This window comes from Pygoscelis adeliae, unplaced genomic scaffold, assembly GCF_000699105.1.
Source record: "Pygoscelis adeliae isolate BGI_AS28 unplaced genomic scaffold, ASM69910v1 Scaffold787, whole genome shotgun sequence".
NCBI classification, from domain to species: Eukaryota; Metazoa; Chordata; class Aves; order Sphenisciformes; family Spheniscidae; genus Pygoscelis; species Pygoscelis adeliae.
The window spans coordinates 24,766-46,522 of NW_008825091.1; the positions used below are offsets into that span (position 1 = coordinate 24,766).

General features: G+C 50.4%; 1 protein-coding gene across 6 annotated transcripts in view; it reads right to left on the reverse strand.

The window, feature by feature from the left end:
- Positions 1 to 1,914: 1,914 nt before the first annotated feature.
- Positions 1,915 to 21,757, reverse strand: part of ARNT (aryl hydrocarbon receptor nuclear translocator) — a 28,630-nt gene continuing 8,787 nt past the window's right edge. The window contains exons 2-23 of one of the 6 annotated variants that reach the window (XM_009326989.1): positions 20,601 to 20,712; positions 19,245 to 19,289; positions 17,968 to 18,012; positions 15,248 to 15,292; positions 12,523 to 12,736; positions 12,161 to 12,374; positions 12,012 to 12,077; positions 11,801 to 11,900; positions 11,318 to 11,383; positions 10,758 to 10,843; positions 10,234 to 10,310; positions 9,926 to 10,060; positions 9,392 to 9,466; positions 8,441 to 8,592; positions 6,566 to 6,676; positions 6,282 to 6,360; positions 5,763 to 5,886; positions 5,047 to 5,146; positions 4,136 to 4,286; positions 3,749 to 3,908; positions 3,106 to 3,257; positions 1,915 to 2,515 (exon numbers count right to left, since the gene is read on the reverse strand). In XM_009326989.1, the coding sequence (XP_009325264.1) occupies positions 2,426 to 2,515; positions 3,106 to 3,257; positions 3,749 to 3,908; positions 4,136 to 4,286; positions 5,047 to 5,146; positions 5,763 to 5,886; positions 6,282 to 6,360; positions 6,566 to 6,676; positions 8,441 to 8,592; positions 9,392 to 9,466; positions 9,926 to 10,060; positions 10,234 to 10,310; positions 10,758 to 10,843; positions 11,318 to 11,383; positions 11,801 to 11,900; positions 12,012 to 12,077; positions 12,161 to 12,374; positions 12,523 to 12,736; positions 15,248 to 15,292; positions 17,968 to 18,012; positions 19,245 to 19,289; positions 20,601 to 20,710 (2,397 nt within the window). In that variant the 5' untranslated portion in view covers positions 20,711 to 20,712 and the 3' untranslated portion in view covers positions 1,915 to 2,425. Of the gene's footprint in view, positions 2,516 to 3,105; positions 3,258 to 3,748; positions 3,909 to 4,135; positions 4,287 to 5,046; positions 5,147 to 5,762; positions 5,887 to 6,281; positions 6,361 to 6,565; positions 6,677 to 8,440; positions 8,593 to 9,391; positions 9,467 to 9,925; positions 10,061 to 10,233; positions 10,311 to 10,757; positions 10,844 to 11,317; positions 11,384 to 11,800; positions 11,901 to 12,011; positions 12,078 to 12,160; positions 12,375 to 12,522; positions 12,737 to 15,247; positions 15,318 to 15,866; positions 15,914 to 17,967; positions 18,013 to 19,244; positions 19,290 to 20,600; positions 20,713 to 21,757 lie in introns of those variants that run through there. The other 5 variants (XM_009326990.1, XM_009326994.1, XM_009326991.1 and 2 more) reach the window with 5 other exon arrangements.

The window sequence follows — 21,757 nt, forward strand, 5'->3', positions numbered from 1 at the left end:
TCTCGTCCACGCGGCCCCCGGGTCCTGGCGCGCTCGGGGCGGGGGGGTTGTTTCGAAGCACCAGGGGCAAGTCCAGCTCCCGCTGCCGCCCTGGGACAGAGCTCAGCAGCTGAAGGACGTCGCTCCAGAAAGCGTCAGAGCTGTAGCTTCACAAAGGTCGAGTTCCCCGAGGCCCGATTTCTACAGAAATGGGAATTTTCCTCCTCCTTCGGCAGCCGAGCGCTGCTCCGTCCTCCGTCCGGTGGGGTGGGCAGGGCTCCGACGCTGGACGAGGGTGCAGCTCAGCGCTGGTCCTTCGCGTGCCCCCTTCGCCCTGCAAGCGGGAGTCGCGAGCCCGAGTATGAACACCCGGGACGGTTCACACCTCGCTACCGTACAAAGCAGATTCTCCTCCAAGCCAAACTCCGCAGCCCGGCCACCGGGGACGCGTGGGACGCGAGGGGCTGCTGCGCACGAGGAGGGGCCCGTCGGGGTTATTGCTGGTAGCAGTTTCCCTGGGTAAAAGGACGGGGATGGATCACGGGGCGTTTCCAAACTCCCCAGTGGGAGGTTCCCACCTTTCCGGAGATAAATTTGGAAGTGGTGAAGTGAGAAAAAACAACTTTGAATCTTAATTTTCCGACAAAAGCAGGGGAGGAGAACAAAGGAAAGCTTTCTGCTCCACTACCAAGAGGAAGCTCTCCGGGTCTCTGCAAGTACTGAAACCCGACAGGCAGCGTCGCAAACGTTTCAGAGCCTTCCCCGCGCGGCCGTTACCCGCTAGGTACGTCTCCGAAATCTGCTCTTCGGAGGGTCTCCCCCGTCATCGCACCACCAAGACCTGCGACGCCGAACACCACATCCCTGCCCCACGCCAGCAGAGGGGACGCTGGCGGCCAGCCCGGGGGTCTCGAGCAGCCCCACCGACACGCAGGGAGGAGGGAGAACTGCCCAGATTTCACCCGAAACAAAACCAGGCCTCCAGGAAAGCTTCGTATTCTTCCCCCCTTGCAGCCGTGCCAGGTTTCCTTCCAAGTCAAACTCTGCAATGAACAAACGTTCCCGTTGAAATCGAAGCAAGGCTTGCCATCACAGGGGGAATCAAGCCGTTCTTCCAGCCCCTACAGACCCTGAGGGGAGCAAGTGTTTTTTTTCCACTGAAGAAGCCAGAAGATTCAAATTCAAGGTTTAAAATAAAAAAAAAAAATTATATATATATATATAAAAAAAAAGCATTGAAGGCTAATGTTGTCAGAGATGGTTAACACCTGATGTGCTGTTGTCCATAGTTTTCTGCTACACGCCCTTCTGTTGATCCGACCAGCCACCTCCAGATATTTATTTGTGGATTTGTAAATAATCCAGGGATACTGTGCAAGGCTGTAGAGTCCCTCGCACCTTATACGGATGGCATTGCAGCATCAGTATTAGCGCAGCACCCTGCTGACAGATTGCTGCTCTGATGATGGCGAGAGATCACACGTATTTCTAACTCCTAATTTGCCCGATGGGAGACTAATCTGTGGTAAAATCGCACGGACGGCGCGGAGCGGTCCCGTCCCCCGCCCCGAAAGCTGACAAAAAGCCTGTTGAAACATCGGTTCAGGGCAGCACAGAAACCATCAGCTGCAGAACTGATGCATCGAGAACAAAGCTACATAGAGAATATTTTTTTATGGCTCGCGTAACTATCGTCATTCACACGAATGACTGGGCCCCGAGGGATTTCATAGGTCGCACCGACTGGAGAGGCCCATATTCATTGCACAGTTCACAGAAGAGAGACGGCATCCGAACAGACGCCAGCGTGCCTGCCAACACGGGCATCCCTAAATAAAGCACCCCAGACCGGAGAACGCGGCAACAACCCTCCAAAGACGGCCGAGCTTCCTCCGCGAAAGCCGGCCTACGACAAGGATTCTTACGCAGGCGTCCTCCAGAATCGCGTTATACAGGGTTAACGCTTGGAAGAGTCTCTTCCAACATTTAAAAAGTTACAATACTTTGTGTTTTATAGAAAAAGAGTCACGGTATAGAAGACTGAAATAAAACCAGTAAAAGCCACCTTAGGAGTTTGGAGGGGCTGTCTGTACTCCAGACAGGAATCCCTCCGGCCGACCCGGCGTGCAGAACGAAAACCGCTCGCGAGCGGCTCCGGAAACACGGGGCCTTCGGTCAATGAGTGCAGCTGCTCTCGCGGCACTCGAGTCCTGAAGCCTCCAGGCGAACAGTCCCCCACTGCCAGCACCGCGCAGAGGAGGTGCCCGAAGCCGCAACATCCTCCTGCCGCACGGCCATCCATCCTCCGGGCTGTCGGGCAGAGTTTCGCCTCCAGAAGGTAGGAAGTGTTTAGAAAGTTCAGCAGTCTTTGAAAAAAAGACTTAGGTGTTTTCCTTTACACGTGGATATTATAGAGAGCTATAATCTGCTTCCCCTAGGGCTTATTTTATTCTGAAAAAGAAGGGAATATATTCAACTCTGGGAACTCTTCATTGTTGTAGTTGGGTCCTTGGTCTCCCAGCATCGTCAGCATGTCCTGTGAGGATACAAGGAGAGAGTTAGTACCTGGACTAGAAGGTCACGTCGGTAATTCAGCCACAGGGAGTTTGCCAGAGCGGGTACTGCGTACCAGGACGGTCCCTCTCCTCCCAGGGGCACGGAGGGTTTGCGTCCGAGGCTGCAGGAGAGCAGCCAGTTTGAGTCGTGAGCAGCGACTGCACCGACTCCTTTGGAAACAGGGGGCAGCAAACCACGGGAGGAGCACGAACCCTCAGGAGTTACCTTCACTTTACTGGATCGGGGGGGGCGCGTTGGCTTTTTTGTTATTGTTTTTAATTGCAGCTGGAAGGGTTAATTCAACTGCGGAGCCGGCAGAGTTTCACACTGGTCCTGCAGCGGGCCAAGACACAAAGCCGGCCCAGCTGAGGCCTCTCTGCCCTCTCCCCTCCAGTTTCAGCTCCATCGGGTTATTCACAGGTTCGAGACCTCAGCAGATATTACAAACTAGAGGGACGCGCTCCCGGCGCTTCAGCCCGCTGCCCACGCTTGGGAAGCAAAGACCGTTCGCTCCCACAAGATCGGCCCGCACCAGTCCTCGCTCGGGAGGTTAAAAAAGCACCGTCTTACTGAGAAGACCTCAGGCTGGCTTGGCTGCGGCTGCTGCACGTGTTGCTCCCCGGACGCTGGGCCGTGGTGCTGTCCTTGCCACTGCGGCCACATCCCCACACCTTCGGCTGCCCGCGCCTGGAACGGGGCGGGGGTCTGCGCTGCCTCCGGGGCTGTTCAACAGAGAACAAGTCAGCAAACGATTCCCGGTGCAGGGCTGTGGCTTCCGTGATCCTCTAACGGGACGGGGAAGCGCACAGCTCATTCTGCGGTGCCTAGTTAACGGGGTAGGATCTCCCCTCCAGGAAAAGCCACGAAGCTGTCACACGCCTTACGGCATTTGTCAGTACCCATCTATGGGGCAGAGCAAGGACAAAGGCAGGGGAGTCCCAGAGGGGTTCGTTTCCTCCCAGCCAGCCTTAAAACGGTTCAAAATTCATCTGCCCGGGAGCCTTGCGGTGGGACGACGGTTCAAGGTGACAAAGGCAGCGTCGGCCAAAGCAGGGATTTAGCTGTGCTCTCTACATTCGGCCATTCCCAACACACACGAGAAAACGAGGGAGAGCATATCACGCCAAGGCTGTTTCTGGCTGACGCTCCCGGCTTTCCTCCGAGGGGATTTTGTTGCCACCCCAGCCTCCCCAGCACCCCAAGCCACACTCACTGAAGCCCGTGCCACGGCTGGCGAGGTTCGGGTAAGCAGCCCCCGTAGGAGAAGCCGTAGAGCCAGGTGCCGCCATGGGGCTGAAGGAGGATGGGGTGCCTTGGAAAGTCCCCATGCTGAAGGAAGGGGGCCGAGTCTTCACCGTCTGGGATGCCACTTGCTGTAAGAGAGCAAGAAACGGGAGAGGAAGAGGAGAGAGGCATTTGCTCTGAACCTCGTCTTAACTAGGGTGAGAAGTTGCTGGACTGGGCCCAAAGGCGAAAGCGCACGGGCACACAGCGCTGCTCCGTCACTCAGCTAGACAGAGCAGGTTGATGCATGACGGCGAGAAGGGTCTGTAACGCAGTGGGGACGCGGGGCCTGCACCGAGGGTTCAGGCTTTGCTACCTGGGGTGTGAACGCTGGCCGTGTCCCTGGAGCCCAGTTGGTTCCGCTGACCTGAGCTGGGTTGGAGTGGCGCGAAATCTGTGCTAAGATCCGGCCCGCTGACGAGGGTTGCTGCTGAATAATGTTCACCGGAGGTACCATGCTGCTGCTCCTGGAAGACAGAAGAGGCACTCTTAGGACACTAGGTATCACACGCAGGACGAAGAGGCACAAACACCACCCGTGAAAGTTACTGGGGGTGGGGGGGGGGAACGAACGAGCCCAGAAATGTGGGGTAACTTGGCTCACGTGCCAGCGCCCATCACGCTGCCCTGCTGTGGACACAACTGGTGGGAGCTGCTGGGTTTGTGGGCAAGGCTACTCTCACCCAGCTCGGTTCCTGGGCTTCAGTCTAAGCATGTCCAAGAGGCGCAGCTACCCTGCAGACACGCTTCGGCAAGCAGCGGAGCAGAGGGGTTATCAGGGAATCAAGGCAGTAGCCGGGGAGGTGAAGATGAGGGCGAGGACTGGCGCAGCAGAGAAACAGCCTTGGCGTGATATGCTCTCCGTCGTTTTCTCATGTGTGTTGGGAATGGCCAAATGTAGAGAATACAGCTAAATCCCTGCTTTGGCCGACGCTGCTGACCCCATGCACAGCCTCAAAACTCCTGCACCTCTGACCAGGAGCAAAGCAGCACCAGGCAGGAGAGCAGGGGTGCAGGAGCCCTCCCCTCCCCCACCCCTCAAAGAAACCGGTGCCTGGACGGGCATTTCTGTGCACACTACGTATTTATGGACAATTGCTGCCACGCAGAGAGGGGCTGGCAACACTCGGCTATTGCAGAAGGACACACAAACAGAACAGGAACAACTGCAGGACAAGACGAAAAATCAAGACGAGGCCGTTCAACGTACAGCGCAGGAAGCCTCACCTGAAGTTCTCGGCAGGTCGCGATGGGGTGAAAGTGTTTCCCTGCGTAAAGAGGGGCTGGTTGGCAGGCACCGTGCTGGCGGGAATGGCTTTGTTCTGGTCTGTGGAGAGAGGTTGATTCACGTTAGGGCTGAGAAAGTCTCTGCAGGAGGAACAGGGACAGAGAACCAGTTGCAAGAGACGTGCCTGCGTGAAGGAAGACTGTTTTGAGCCAAAGCATCAAACATGGCTGTTCCTTATCCAGACACGGACTCCAGATGGTTTTGTAAAAGCCTGTTTAATTTTATTTCCTCTCCATTTTCTAATAAACTTCGCATTAAGGTCCTCTGCGGTTAGAGCATCCACTACGTTCTGTGCTCAGACTAGACACACAGAGAACTGCTCTCTGGGGACAAGCAGGAAGGAGCAGACTGAGGCAGGCAGTAAGAGACACCTTCTCACCCGCTCCCTCCCCACACCTCTCCAGCAAAATGTTGGCTGCAGGACAATTCGCTGCCACAACAGCACATCGGCGTAGACAGGAATTATCCACCCGGCGTCAAAAATCAGCACTATTCTGCAAGACCTGGGCTGCCACACCCACAGTCACACTGAGCCTCCGCACCCAGAACCGCTCCGAGTGACTTCGGAAGGAGCAAAGAGCGCTCGGGTTGAAGCCAAAATCGGGTAAACACGCGACGTGGCCCTGGCCACGCCTCACAGCCCAGCACTCCCTACCTGTATTGATATTGCTGTAGATTTCGCTGAACCTCGGGTCCCGCTCCTGATTAAAAAGGCTCTCCGCCTTCTCCAGGGGCTTGCTGTGCTCTGGGCCGGCAGCGGTCACAGGCTGAACGGGAACCTGGGGGCAGGTGTAAGTGTGAGCCGTCAGCACCTCAAGCGCGAAGGAAGTCAGCGGCCTCGCAGCCAGCGCGGAGAACAGCTGAGGGCTTTGCAGGCAAAGACCTCGCACCCAAGAGGCCGGGCTGCTCTCTGGACTCCTGCGTATTTTATCGGGACAGCGTGGCCGTTGAGGGCTGGCAGCACCGACACGGGCACAGCGGGGAGGACGCCACAGGGGCAGATCCGAATCAAGCCAAGCAGATCCAGCAAAACCCAAGGCGGAACACCTTCCCCTCCAAACTCTCAGCAGCCTCAAGTCAATCCTGTGTGGCCACCTTTAAAGCCCCAGCAAAAGGTAATTTAAATAATGCAGGACAACAAACGCAGGGAGTAACCGAAACCCCGTTGACTTACCTGTGAGTGGTCGTAACCAGACAGGCTCTCTCTCCCTGGGACCACCTCCAGCTCCGTCTGTTGTGGCGGCTGCTGCTGCCTAAAATAGAAAGTGTCTGTAACAGGAGAACACCGGCTGCTAAAAACGATTGCCAAGGGAACAGATATTCTGTGGTTACACCAATGATTCATTAGCCCAGAGGAGTTCATTGCTGCAGAGAGGAAAGTTTGGGTAGGAAGGCTATTTGGCAGGAGGGCAGAACCAGCAAGAGAGGCATGGTAAAAGGAGCTGAGCACCTCCTGACCTTGAGGGCAGCTGTGCCGTGCCCATCTCCAGGGGAAGGTTGACACTCTGCCCCAGCTGGGGCCTCTGCATTGAGTTTGACAGGGCAGGCCGAGACTCCTGGCTCGAGTTCCTTTAAAGCAAAGAAAAAACAAAAAAATATATTTAAAAGATACCAGACGAAAGCAAGCAGTTGGCTACTGTGTGTAGGAGAGTGCACCTGTCTCGGACAAGATTGGAAGCTTTGCTTTTGCAAAACCTGTTCAAGTGAAGGATCCTTCCACTCAGTTTCCGTGGTCTCTGAAAGGGGGGGGGGGGGGATCTTAAATGCTAACGGCTGTGAGCCAAAGGGCTCTGCCCCTTCCCACTCAGTCACTGAGCAGGGGAGCAATTAATAACCTACACCAGGAGCATGGCCAGATCTGCACCATCCTTAAAGCACAAGCAAAGGTGGTAGGAACCTAAAAACCCCCCAGGTTTTCCGTTCGGCTCTACGTCAGACACTCCAGAGCTGGAGCCTGCAGAGACCACCAGCAGCTTTAGGTTTTAAGCCCAAGACGGTGGTGGAGTTCGTTATGCTCTTCTGTTAACTGTCAGAAGTCAGTTAATGTTTAACTCCCACAAGAAAGGAATAAGAGTCCAGCGTTTTCTCGACAGTTCTTTTGCAGGCTGCTGCTCCAGTAGTACCTGATCCCGAAGATGAAACAATACGGATAACCCAGCAAAGATGCACATAGATAAAATGCACCTCAAACACGATCAGACACAGATTGCTGCTTCTCTGGTCTGAACGCATGCAGTGCTTCTAGAAAGCGTAGTATGGATGTGAGAATGGATGCGTGTGGAATTAATGAGTTCAAAGAGATATCTCTAACACCGGGACAGGAATTAAGGCCCGTTTCAGATCGGCATCAGATTTCAGCCCTGCACTCAGACCACAGCTCTTTAAAGCCAGAGGGATTTGTCACTGCTCAACTCTTAATGCTTTCTCATCAGAAAGCATCAGCCTGCCAGCTGCAGGAAGGGAAGAAGTGCTACTGGCACTCTAGGTCCTTGCCTCACTGCAAATAAAAAAAAAGAAAAATCCCAGCTTTTCACCTGCCCACAAGCAATCTAGCCTCCTGTGTGCCTGGCTGGAGAGACTCCATTTGCTGCACTCACCGAGCCTGCAGTTAAGAATCACATGCAGGCTTTTTTTTTTTGCTTTTTTTTTTTTTCTTTATTTCGGTTGCTGCTCTTCTGTAAGGGGCCTAGAGCTCACTCATGGGAGGAGAGAGCAGCTCTGGTCACTCCCAAAGGAGACGCACCAACCCACTGGAACAGTCAAGAGGGAAAAGAAGAGAGCAGCAATGAAAGCAGTCTCCCCACTGGAGCTCGTTTCTGAATCCAAGGACAAAACTACAGCAGTGGAGAAAAATAAAGTGTTTACTTTCTGCCACCAGCTGCAGACAGTCCTGCTCACGTGAAGAGCCACTCTCTGGGGAGGGACCAGCTGCCCCCCTGGACTGTTATTCGAGTCCAAGAGCTACATTCAAAGGCAGACTTCACTAATATTAGCTCTGAATGCAAACACACGGACAGGAAACTTGCTCCAGCAACCAGAGTTAAAAAAGGTACTGCCGGAGCTGAACTTTGGCAGCTTGCTAAGCCATACAACCGAGACAGCCAAAGGAATTAAATTTCTCGCACTTTATAGTCCTCTAGTGCCTGCCACGGCCCAGGAAAAGAGCGCTCACGGGACTCAGCAATTTCTCCAGGGCCTGTGCAAATTGATGGGAAGCTTGGTGAGGGGGAGAGGCCAGAGCTCCCGCAGTTCTGCGCTGCTTATTCTGGGACAAGATCCCATCAGGTTGGTGTGCTACCACTGGTGGTTGGCAAGTCATTTCCATGTACATACTTGACGTTCGTGTTGGTACAGATGATGTACTCAATTTCATCCGAGTAGGGGTTCTGGAAGGTAAAGGAGCTGGTTCTCATCCAGAGCCATTCCCGGTTTTTGGATCGGAATCGGAACATGACTGACAGAACCTGGCCTTTTAACTTCACCACCTAAAAAAACGTAATGCCATCAGTAGTACCTGATAAAAGAAGGTGTTGAAGAGCAACTTGCTTCTGAGCACGAGCCACCCCCCACTAAAGCCTTGTGATGGCCCTTTGCCTCAAAGCCTGCAAAACTGTATCTTGGATTTCCCCAACTAAATGGCACCGCTACTCTTCCCTTACGCTATCTTGATTCCTGAATGATACGGGGGGGGGAATCTAATATCCTCTTTTTGGCTTTCACTTTTCTTATCTCTTTGCACTGGTGAGATGTATGAAAAAACCTCCAGTAAATGACGCACATGCTCTTGCTTCTGATTCCAACTATTTGGACAAATGGATATGAGCAGCTACTTTTTGGAGTCATGAAAGCACAGGGACAGTCTTACCTGCCCTGCCACAAGTCCAACGCCCTCAGAAATAAGAGTAACGACAACAGGGCAAGCAAACCACATCCATTTCGAGTTCTGCAGCACTGGGCTGGGCCCTAGAGATGAACCAGTGTTTCAGCCACAGAAGCATGGCATTCAAGTAGGCACTTTGTAGCCACGTCTCTGGCCCTAAAAGCAGACTGGACTAGCAGCCAGAGGATGAATTCAAGAGTTAAGACATCAGATGCTTCTGTTTTGTTTTGCACATTTACAGTTCTGTGACTACATCTGTAACTGTTTGCCATCGGGCAAAGGAGAAATATCTACGGTTTACTTTTCTCTTGGTTCTCCAATTAACGTCATTGCTTTGCAAGCACCAAGACAGATTCCAATCTGAATACCACACTGCACGCAAAGCGGTAGCTAAAGTGTTTTACCTGCTGAAAGCTGTCCCGCAAAAGCTGTTGGTCTTCCGGGTGGCAGAAATCCACAATGTCTTTCCCCAGAAGTTCCTAATTTTAAAAGAATTGGGAGAGATCTCAAGTCAGTTCATCTGGCAGGCAGACTCCCTCTTCCAGGTCTGCCCCATTAATTCCACTTTGGACAGGTAGTTCTGCTCCCCCACCACCAAATCACCGTTACACAAACCAAGTACAGGAACCGGCGTGCTGTATTTTAAAGAGAAGCACAACAGCGGCTGACTAACGTTTGATCTCAAACGCAAATGGAGGCAAAAACGACCTTAATTGACATTAGACATAATCCAGAGCCACCCATCCTTCCAATGATCAAAGTACTTGGAAAAGCACATGAAAAAGCAACCGGTGGAAGAGAAACACGTCTGGTTTAGGCCCTGGGCATCGTTTTATTGGCTCTGTTAGACAAGCAGAGCCATGATGTACAAGAGAGGGAGGAGGGAAAGTAAGTTTGAACAGGAGTTCCTTCTCAGAAAGCTCCTACCATTTTCTCACCTGTGGCTGGTAGCCAACCGTAGCCACACAGCGGTGATCTATGAAGGTGAAAATGCCTTCGGTGTTGTGTCGGGAGATGAACTCTGTTGGCTGACAAACATTGTTCATGTCTGTGCAGTTGGGTGAGCTAGTGACCTGCAAGGTAAGACAGGTACAGCGTTATCGAATCTTGCGAGAGCTGCTTTCTCCTGACCAGCCAGCCCTGCAGTCGGATTTGTGGCAAGCAGGGAACATCTTCAGACAGAAGAGTTTAACTCTGTGGACTTTTAGGACGAGGCAATGTTGAACCATCGAAAGATGCTACCCACCTGGAGCCTGCCAATAGCCACGAGGCAAAACTTGCTGCCCTGGCCGGCATCCGGGTCATCATCAGGCAGTGAAACACCTGAGAGGGGAGTGCCAAAAAATTCCAGCAAGGTTAATACAGGAAAAATTGCTCATTTCAGAGGAAAAAGACATGCAGTTCTGACTTCAATACGTCTCTCCAGCCTGTTTTGTAATTCAATATCCTTTCCCATGAAGGAATTTGGTAAATTAAGTTGCCTGCCCCTCCCTCTTTTTTTGCCAGAAGGGTTAGAGATCTCTAACTTTCAGCACAAGCTAGCATATCGGACAGCGTGATATTATTTTCATCCTCCACAGTATCTCTACCGTTCAGAGACAAAGATCTCTGATCCAGCATCTGCAAAAATTAGTTCAATCCTAAAATAAGAAAAAGTGGTAAGATACATTGGGAAAGCATCTGCTGGCCCATTCAGTTCACAGAATGGACAACTTCAGACCATATGCCCTTAAAAACAGCCACAACTGAACACTTCAGCTCACTCATTACCTGCGGGGGGCCAGGCTTTTATGTAACCCGTGCAGTGCACCACGACGTAGTGGGGTTCGCCGTCTTTTGCTGCACCTAAGCCATTCCTTGGGAGAGAGAAACAGCCTGATTGTGCTACGTATTAAACCGGGGTAAGGTCAGGCAAGGTTTCTACTTGTGTTTTAAAAAAGCTTCCACAGAACGTCTTCAGGGTAAAAAAACAGAACAAAGACTTAACATAAACGCAAGGGGTCCAAGAACACAATAGGTTGGAATCTATCTCAATTTCAAATTAGAAAGGGACAATATACACCAGAGCCCAACAGCAACAGTGTGGTTTTAAATTGACTTCAAATCCAATCTTGGAATAAAGAAAGATTGGTCTTCCCCAGGATTATCTTCCTCAACATAGTGGTACTTTGGTTCCTCTACCAGCCCATCTACCCAAACTCTTCTATGAGCTGTCCTAGTCTACCCTACACACTCACCACAGTGTGTCCCCAGCACTCTGATGACAGAGCTGTAGCTCCTTTTGCTCCTAGCAATGCAGCGTGCTTGCCCGTAACTCTTGTGTTATTTACCTGCAGCGATTCCTCATAAAGCTGAGACGATTCACAGCGACTGGATCCACTGAGCTGTTGCCACACCTGTACCAGAATTAGAAATGCAAGGGGAAAGGCTTTTATCTTTCTTGGTCAACATCAAAACAATCTGACAGTCTTGAAGAAGAGGAAGCACTCCCTAAACGGGGATGAACCTTTGGATCTCCTCCGCACAAGTGAAAAGCCCTCGTTCTACAGACTTCAAGAAGGGAGGTGACACAGGGTCAAAACAAATTGTTACTTGAAACTGGATCTTCTACAACAGTCTTGAGAGCTATCTTAGCATAGGGCAAGGAAAAGTCTCAAGAACTCGACTGTTAGCTTTGTGTGGACAGCTCAGCCATGTTCTATCATGTCTATGTCAGAATGAGCAAAAAAAGCTGAAATAAAAGCATGATGGGGCCAGGGAGCCAGTCCAGCTCCAGGCTCAAGTGAGACTTCCCCAGGGAATCTCTTCCTTACCTCATTCGGCAGATGAACGATCTTCGTGAACCCATACACATCCTCATGGACTGCTGGCCTTCCTTCTTGACAGTCCCCGTCTTTAAATCTAGGATGCGACCTAAAGAAAGAAGGAAAAACAAGGTGCTGCTGCAACGCGAGTCCTTCCACCAACACAGGCACCAGGTAACATGTTAGGAAACTAGCAAGAGACAAGTGTCACCAGTGGTACCTTTAGATGCATTCTCAGGGGGGGCTGCAGGATCCTTGTTAGAAAGGCACCAGGGTTTGGTTCCTTCTACAAAGGGAAGGTTTTAATCCAAGTCCTCTGCAGGCTTTCACGCTGCCCACCCCCGCCAATCCCTTCCCAGGCTGCTTTACCTGTCAGTGCATTCTCCGACGTGGAGAGCTGCTCCCTCAGCTTGCCCACGTCATCCGGGTGCACCTGGTCATACAGGGTGCTGCCAAACCATTCGGACTGGGGCTGGTTCAGGACAGGAGTCACAGAATCGGAGACATAGACCACCCTCCCGGTCTCACAGGACACTATGAACAGAAAGCCGTCGGCTGCCTCTAGGATCAGGTGTTTGAGTTCCTGCATTCACAGACAGACACGCTCTTAGCTCCAGAGCCAAGCAGGTGAAGCCCTCTAAACCCACCCTGGGTGCCTGTCTCCCCCCACCCACAATTTAACTCCCCCCTCTGATCGCAGTATTTCCCACAAAGCAGCATCAAGCCAAGACCTGGTCAGTGAGAAAGGAGGGTTTGTAGGTGCCGTCAGTGGAGGTATTGCCTGTGCCACGCAGGGACTTCATGTGAGAGACAGCCATGCGCAAGATGGTGAGCTTGTCTGGTTTGCGGGCCAGGGCACTGCAGGTGGGCACCATATCTGACAGCTCTGTGATGTAGGCAGTCATCTTGTTCCTTCGCCTACGTTCAATCTCGCTGTGATTTTCCCTGCAAAAGCCCGGGGAGGAGAGGAGGAAGACGAAGTTACCAACGGGCCAGAAGCCTCAGCCGTTTCCCCGTGTCAACGCCTCCACACGGCCAGAGTGCAAAACACAGAGATGCATCAGGGTCATCGGGAGTTAGAAGGACTACAAGCGCCTCACATGCTGGGCGTGCACAAAGGAACACAGGAACAAGTGCAAGGAGGAGAGTCTACAGTTGGACCTTCTTTGCTGCGGACAAGAGCCTTTGCTTGAAATCACATCGGTTCCCTGGTATCTGGTGAAGGCAACGAGCTAGGCTAAGCTGTTTTAGCAGAGGAAGAAGCTTCCCCATCACTTCCACAACACTGCAGCAAGCCGAAGGATTTCTTCCTTTACTATGGCCTCTGCTCTCAAAGTGGGGTTCACCTCGCTCTACTGAGAAAATCTGCCTTTTAAACAGCACTGGTGCAGACAGACTAAGACAACTCATCCCACCCGCTGTCTGTCCAAGGACGAATCCCCCCCCACCATCACCGTTCAGACACCCATGCGTCTCCAGTAACCGTACAAGGAGGCCAGGGCTGCAGCTAAGACTCGGGCACCTAAATCACAACAGATGAGTCTCACCTCGCAGTGCTTTTACGAAGATACTTCTCAGTTACACCGAGAGCCTTTTACAATATCACGGCAGGAGGGAAAGCTTTAGAGGAGATATACACCTGATTTCTGTACAGATCAAGGCCAGTGTGGGCAGACCGTCTACCAGGCACACACCTGGGTGGTGCACACAGACCTCTAAAGAGGCACCACGACGAATGCTGCCCACTTACAGTCCTTGAAGAGGACTACTTCACACGCCTTCTGCAAGCCTGCTCACAGGGCACAGTCCCCATCAACGCCCGGAGATCAGAACGTAACCTCTTTAGACTTGGTTCTTGTTATCCGGCACGTGTAGTTTAACTGGGTTACTAAGGTGGGTTTTTCAAAACAGAACTTGAAAGCCAGGTTTCCTATACAGAAGGATGGATCAGATGCAAGGAAGCACGCGGTGGGAAATGAAATGAGATGAACGTGTTGGAAGGAACATAGACAGGCAAGTGAATTAAAGAGGATAAATGCAAAAAACCAGAGCCTTTATCGCTACCAGGTGTGTGCAATCATTCAGTGACCTTGCTCCAAGAGACCGATATTCAGGGAAAGCAGTGCTTCAATCGTCACACTCACCTTTAATTCAGTTTCTCCAAACTCACATGCTCAAGTGTGCAAAGGAAGCTACCTTCGCTACAAAAGCTACTGGGAAACCACCAGACATTTTACTGGCCCCGCCGCCAAATATTCTTTACTACAGGCTCTTGCACGACAGCAACAATGGACTACTGGCGACAGAGGAAAAGGTCACTACTTCGTTGGAGGAGAAACCCCCGAAAAGCACTGCTGTTTGCTGTATTCACAGGCCCCACCTCTAGCGTTTCCTTATCTCCTCAAATATTTAAGCTATGCAATACTGCAGTTAGGAAAAGGCTGTGTTTGGGGGGTATTTTTTTTGTTTTAAAACCAGCCAGCGGGCAATAAACTGGCCAGAATTGTGGCATTCTCAGCACCCATGACAAGTCTTTTTAGTCCTGCGCGTTGCTTAAGAACGAGTCTAGGGTGGAACAGTCCTAAGAAGTTACAGGGTAAGTTTGCAAGACGGCAAGCCACAAAACAAGCCATTCTTCACAGATTACCAACCCTCAGCTCTGCAGCAGTAACGAGCTGTGGGTGGCAAGCATCAGAAACCTTGACAGTGATTTAAGCGGGTTTTGTTTTGCAGCTGAAGATAGGTAAGGGTACATTTGCAGCTGATGTTTTTCTGCTGGAGGAATGCAGCCCTGACAACACACCATCTCAACCAGCTGCAGCTGTGCGCGCACATTCTCAGGGTACATTTTTGCATTAGTGGTACAGCATTCAAAATGCCTGCTTCGGTCATTTCAGCCACAGTCCCTCATTAATTACAAATAGGAACTTGGGGGAAAAAAAACAAACAAATCTGGTTTTCAGTAAGCCTAAATCACTGTAATTAATGCACAGGACACCACCTTTCCTGGAAGGTTTTAAGGGGTAGAAAAAACCTGAACTAATACACTTTTTAATGTCCGTTTTGATAGTACAACAGCGTTCCCGCAACAAAACCTTACCAAGGTGAGAAGAGGCCGTTCGGCACCTTGATCCAGCACAAGAGAAATTGTACTTAGCACAGGTTAGCAAAGCTACAGCGCTCAGTGAAAGCAATGGCCCAGCCACGCTCTACCCTGCGGTCTTGGGCAAACAAATCCTTTTGTGTATTCCCCAAAGACATTCTCACAAGGGGACTAAATGCCTTTCCCCTCCTAATTCCAATTACACAGCGATTTCCAGAAGTCTGCTCAGTTTCAACTCCTCTATTGCAGCAGATGAGGGAAGGAGGGGGGGGAAATAGAGAAGGGATGCCTAGAGAAACATTAAGGAAAGGAAATACTCTGCTTGTCCATGCTTGAAATCTCCATTCTCCTACCTGGCAAGTCTCTCCTTATCCGCTGAACTCTGTTCATCATCAGACCTAAAAATAAAATCAGCGATCTAAGCTAAAATGGAAAAAGTTTAAAGAAATGAAAAATGGGAAGATGTACTAGGAAACCCAGCCTACAGACACGTCTGTTTTGCAGAGGAGCAATTCCATAAAACAAAGCAGTCATTAGTTTGCAACATTACACGTTAAATGGGTGCCCGCTATCTACATTGTTTTGAAGTTTTAAGACGCTTACCGAGACTGCAAAATAGGCAAGGGGTAGCTCTGTTTTATATATAACCGAGGTGCAGATTGTTCTGCGCAAGATTAGAAGGTTAATGGCAGAACTGAGAATTAGGGTCCCAGTCACATTAAACTACTCTTTCTTTAAAGAAAAAAAAAATAATCAATAGCCTCTTCGATAGTATTAACGAATCAGAAAAGCAGATTAAAAAAAAACAAAATCCACAAACAGCGTAAGATTCACAGCTAACACCACACATTTTCGTAACGCTGCTACATGAACACCATTCAGGACAACACAGTCGAGATGGCTACACGACAATAGCACAGAGAGATGTTACGCGCATCGTCTACAAGAAGGCACACAGACATCCCCACCAACCTGCATGCACTTTCAGTTTTCCGGGAAGAGGAATCTGCAAACCTTGTTTTACAGAGGCTGATGGTAAGTTTTCCTCCTTGAGGTTTGGCTGCCTTGGAAAACAAATAATCCCCCAAAAGCTACCGCCAGGAAGGGAGAGGGTACCACACGTGCCCAGTGAGGCAGGCGTGCAGTCTCTCAAAGGCTGAGCATCTAAAACGTACACGGTGGATTTATGGAGTACAGGAGGCGTTTTTAGCATTAGTCAGCTGCGGTACCCTTCCACTTCAAACAGGTTTTAGTACGGCACTTAAAACAAAAAGTAGTCATGGTCACTTCCACGCTGTTTTGCCTCACGTCACCTGAGGAGGGAAGAACGTACTGGAAAGCGAGGGCTGCCAGAGCTGCGAGGAGCGTGATATGAGCAGCCCCGGAAAACCGATCCGAGCGCTACGGGCAGGCCAAGGGGCACACGTGCAGAGGGGAGCTGTGCCGGGCTCCTCTTACGGCTGCATTCGGGGCGTCAGCACACTAACACCACCAATGACTTCGTCCCTGCTCTTCGCCTCCTGCCGCTGTCCTTGTTGCCTGAGTCAGAAACTGCGAGCGATAATCCCTGCATTAAAGCGCATAGGTACTGCTGACGCCCCGCCAGCGACGGAGGCTCTGGGGCCTTCGCAATTCGGAAGTGACATGCAGTTGTTTTGTTTCTTTGTTTATTCCTTCCTCGCCTACCATGTGTGTATTAGCCAGGGTGATCAAAGGCCACACCGCAGCAGGGGTCACAGGGAGCCAAGATCCGACTCCAGCTACGGCACCGCACAGTTCAGTAGCGGAATTCTCAACTTGAAGGGCCATGAAGCTGTTCAGCACTACAACGCTCACCAAAAAAAGCACATGCTGTAGGCATTTTGCATTACCTTAGCACTTAAATGTATTATCAGGGTCTGTTATACCTTTAAGCTCCCAGAGTTTGTGACTTGCACTAGGGAACAAAGCTATTCGATGTGGGCTGGCAAACATTTCTAATTTGCTCGACTTCAGATCAAGTCAAACCACTTAAAAAGCTGGAGAACCCCGGCTTAGAGCTCCCTGCTAGCCCTCTGGCAGGTAACAGCATGACGGTGACCTGAAATTTTGGCTTTGCCCTTTTTTTTTTGCCTCTGACACAGGTTTATAGCTCTGGAATAGGCATTTTGCAAAGCCTTTATTTCTAGACCACTAGTTTCAGTGCGTGACCTCAGTGAAGTCACGGGGAAAGGCCCCTGCACCCAACGTCATTCCTGGCTCACCCTGCGATGTGATCTGCCCTGCTCCGTGACACAACATGCTGGGCACTCCTTTCCCCAATGTCCTCAATCACTTGAATTTTAACTCCAATTCCAGGGATTTCTGAAGTCAGACCCCTCCTTAAGACAAGCCACTAAGCAGAGCGTCTTGGCCACTATTCTGTATTTGCTCACTTTTCTTCTTAGCAAGACGCAGCATGACGTGCCTTCGCACTGAGGGGACACCCTGGAATTTACAGCACTCGGGATATACACAAAAGAACCTCGCTTCGGCAAAAACATTACACATCAACACGAAGTAAACCCATGAAATATTTAAATTGAGTTCCACGGGCTTCAGAAAGCTGTAAAAATACCGTGCAGTCGGTCCCAGATGGCACAGAGCTACTTTCAGACACCAACAAGTAAAGAAATCAGAGTCAAAATATTGCCTGTAATGTTACTGTACACCCCGATCTCTAGGAAATCCCCCATTTATAGAGAAAGCTTCTGCCTAACTCCCCCACAAACCACACCATTTGCCAGGAAACCCTGTTCAAGTAAAACTTGAACTAAGCACGAAACTTGTATCTCTGCAAGTTTCTCGAGCAGGAGAAAAGAATGAGAGTCCAAGGCAACAGCTGAAAGAAATGTTGAAAAAGAGGAACGTAATTTCATCACACTCATAACAAGCTGGTCCAAAAACATCAAGGAAAACGTCTGGATCCCTCGGTGCACCTTCCTTCAAAGACAGAAAATCTAACTGCTAGGTAGAAGGGTGCTGCAGGATCTCTCTCACATTAAGGTGGTTTGGCACCAAAAGCTTCAAAAACTGCATCACAGCAGATTCTTACCTGGCAAATCTCTCTTTATCATTTGGCATCGGGTCATCATCACATCTAGGAGAAAGGGGAGAGGAAGAAGAGTTCTTAAAGTGTTTACACTTACTTCTTTCCCAAAGACACTGAGAGAAGAACAAGGTTTAATAAATCACACAAAAAAGGCCGGGTGTTAAAAAGGCAAACTCCGCTGTGCATAGGCAATCCAGGACCATACTCTTCATTTATCTAGTTAGAAGACTACCGTTTAATTATTTTTTATCACCTTGATGATGTTTTCCGCATCACATCCATATCAAGGACAGCGGCATCACACTCAGTAATTTAAGCACAATAACACAAAGAAAGAGGTTTAATTGCACTCTGCAGGTAGTTAGCCCAAATCAACACCCTCATCCAAACGATCTCAGTAGGTAAATCCTACGTTCATCAGGACCATCATCATCGCAAAGCCATTCCGCAGTCATCTTTAAGAGACTGTAACATATGGACTTCCAGTATCATTAGGGTTGTCCAATCCTAAACCATGTAGTGAGACTACAAATAAACGACGTGAGGTCTTCCAACTCTTCTGCGTTCCATATGGATCATGAGAGGAGATACTTGCAGCCTCGCCAACTCCTTGGGAGTAAGGATGTCTCTGTAATTGAAGCATCCTCACAACAGATGAGAACCAAGTAACACGTGTCTGAGGCACTAACAAAAGCTCAGCATCTCACTGTTGTGCCGATAAGCTATTTGGCAGAAGATTCTTCTCATCAATCAACAGGGGCTCGGCCAGCAGCAGTGCTCCTATAGCGCTGCGTGGAACAACCAGCGGATTGCTGGAAGCATTTATGGAAACCATTTAATCTTTTGAGATGCTGGTACTGAACGCAGCAACCGCATCACGGTTCTGCGACACCGCTTCAACCCAGGGCTCGCACGGCTCGCCTCTTCAGCCGACCTCATCTCACTACGGGGCTGGCCCAGGGAGACCTGAGGTGGAGACCGCATCCAAAGCGGTAACGGGATGCTCTCCCAGTCACAGTCCCTTCTCTGGACTCACAGACCCCACGTGCACAGCAGCTTTGCTTTGGCATCAGCTGCAAAGACGGAGGAATACTGCTGACTAGGAGAAAGGGAAGAGTTTAAGGAAGTGGAGCACTGCCTCCTTCAGACTCCCCCCCCCCGCTTCCCTCTGCGCTGCTGGAGAGGAAAAGCCGCACGAGCAGCAAGCTCCTGCTCTGGGGGAAATGCAGACACATCTAGACCACACAACAGAAACTTCTGGGTGCGATGTCCTCCCTCACCTGAGGAATTTACTGTTCCCTTCTCCGTCATCATCAAAATCGAGCCTGAAAAACAGAAGCGAGAATATCATTATTAACCAAGCGGTTTCTCCTTTACGGGTTGCTTTTCCGTCTGTCCCTACAGGGATGCAGACGATTCTTGAAAGGAAGATTTAAGTAATCCCAGGGGCTAAGGTGAAACAACCCGCAAAGTTTAGAAGGGGGCTTCCTTTACATGTCTATCAGAAACACAGCAAGGAAACAGTTCAAGCGAGAGAAAGCCCACTTGGAGCACCCGCTGCATCACAGCCTCCTGTTCCAAACGCTCTGGATCTCCTAGCAGCGATCTGAAGCCCAACAGGCTGCCCCAACTGCTCCTCACTGCTCAAGGGACCCATCAACAGCCTACAAATGGAGCACTCCCAACCCAAAAGCTTGGATCGGTTGCATTTAAAAAAAAAAAGAGAGGACGGCAAAATACTTCAAGAGTTAAAGTTCAGTCTGGTGACGTGCGTAGTTAGCGTCCTTAGTTCAACAGCAGACAACGTCACTGTGTTTGCTGTAACAGGGTCAAAAAAAGACATTTCTAGTAAGTGCATGTGGGAGGACAGAGGAAAGGCTTTTCACTGCACTTCCTTTCAGGATGGAAAACTGGCGCATCGATGCAGCACGGCAGCGTGCGTGTTCGCAAATGAAGTGCGAGGAACAAGTAGCAGACAGCGTGGGAGGAGCTGCAGGGGAGTGGGAGCACCAGCAAATGGAGGTGAAGGAAAGAGTTTGAGCGACTGGGGGAGGGCAGGGAGAGATTTTAATTAGCTTGAAAATTAAGAGGAAATTTCTTGTGCCAGGAATTTAAGAGCAGCCACTCAATATCCTTTTAATTTGCAAAGGCATTTTTAGCCAAACAAAAAGCCTACCACAAGCACATTGCGGCTCCCCTCCACCCTCTCCCAGAGAGGGCACAGTTGCAAAGGTTTGAGTAAGGCCCCAACATTCACATTCTCTGTTCCTCTACCTCTCTTGCAACTGGCTTGTCTCACTGCTTCAGCGACTCCTGTTTCACTCTCAATCCTTGGTGAGCAACCCTCTTCTCCCGCGAGACGCAACTCAACTTTTTAACCCCCTCTTTTTATATGTAACACAGAACCCGGCTTTAACGGGTACGGCTGGCACAAAGCATACCACTACAAAGTAAAAGGACTGGACACAGCGCACCTGAAGGAACCGGGCAATTCTTCTTTGCGTAGGAGCAGACAAGTTTCCTCATCACAAGGCTGACCACTCTTTCAAGAGAACAATGCTTCCTCAAAAATACACTTCACACACACGCCTCCCCCAAAAAAGCAACCACCACACACACCCCGAGCACACACTCACCCAGGACGCCTCTTGTTGGCTCTCTGAACGATGGCTCCTCCAGCTTGTGCACCCGGTCCAGGGTTCCCGGAGCTGACGGCCGCACCCAGTGAGGAAACATCTGATGCCATTTCTAAACAGGAGAGTGGAAAAGAGAAAATAAACCAGTATTATGTCAAATCCCTCTCTAGTTCAGAGGGTGGAGTATTCACCACATATAGCTCCCATTAAAAGCGATCGCATTTCAGCATCTGATGTGGATAGACTTTGTGCAATGTGTGTTTCTAGCCCTTTCATCTACTGCCTCTCCAGAGCCTGCACTAAGGGTCCGTTTCAAGCTCTGAGCACATGCTGTTTTCATAAGCTCAAAAGCTTAGATCGCTAAACTAAAAGATGTGGTCTCCTTTTTAGACAGAGGAGGAGCCTGACGTGATCATGGGTAGGGGCTGAACACATTCTCATATGCTAGCTGCATGGGTATGCAGAAGGGGAGGAGAAGAGTTGCAAGTTTGCCTAATAACATTAACGCCGCCTCTTGAAGAGGGCTTATTTCTCAATCTGAGAGAGAAAATTAACCAAGGCACTTGTAAGGCACCTTGAAAACCATGATCTTGCAGACAGTCATTTCTATTTTTCGGCAATACCAACCTGTGGGCACCACAGGCGCGATTACCAGTCTCCGCCTACGCTCCTCCACAACTGGCCACACACCCAGAGCAAAAGAACATTAGTTCTTCCCTGAAATGACACTACCTCCGTTACGCACAATTGGCAGTCTTGCTTGGAGCTAAAAACCTTGTCTTTTCCATGTAGAAAAGTCACATAAACAGTAGGAAACCTAATCAATGCTTTCTAAGAGATGAAACAGGCAGGTAACGCGCTCAAGAAGCGTGGAATTGGTGAGCCTTCAGAGGTCATGCCACCCAATGCTGCAGTACTGCTTCTACAAGAGGTTCCACGTAGACGCAACATTTGAGAAAACAAGAAGTCTGCTTCGAGACGTGAAAATAAGCCCCTTTTGGGGCATGGGAAAGAAAGAAGTGTCTAAGTGGAGAACTTGAATGCGCTGCCCTCACAAGTCGGACGGCAGGCCCAAGCCTGTTACGCATTATGGTTTTTTTTCCACAATGAAAGCAAAGAGCCTCGGCGCTCTACGCAGCCACGCACAGACTGAACCG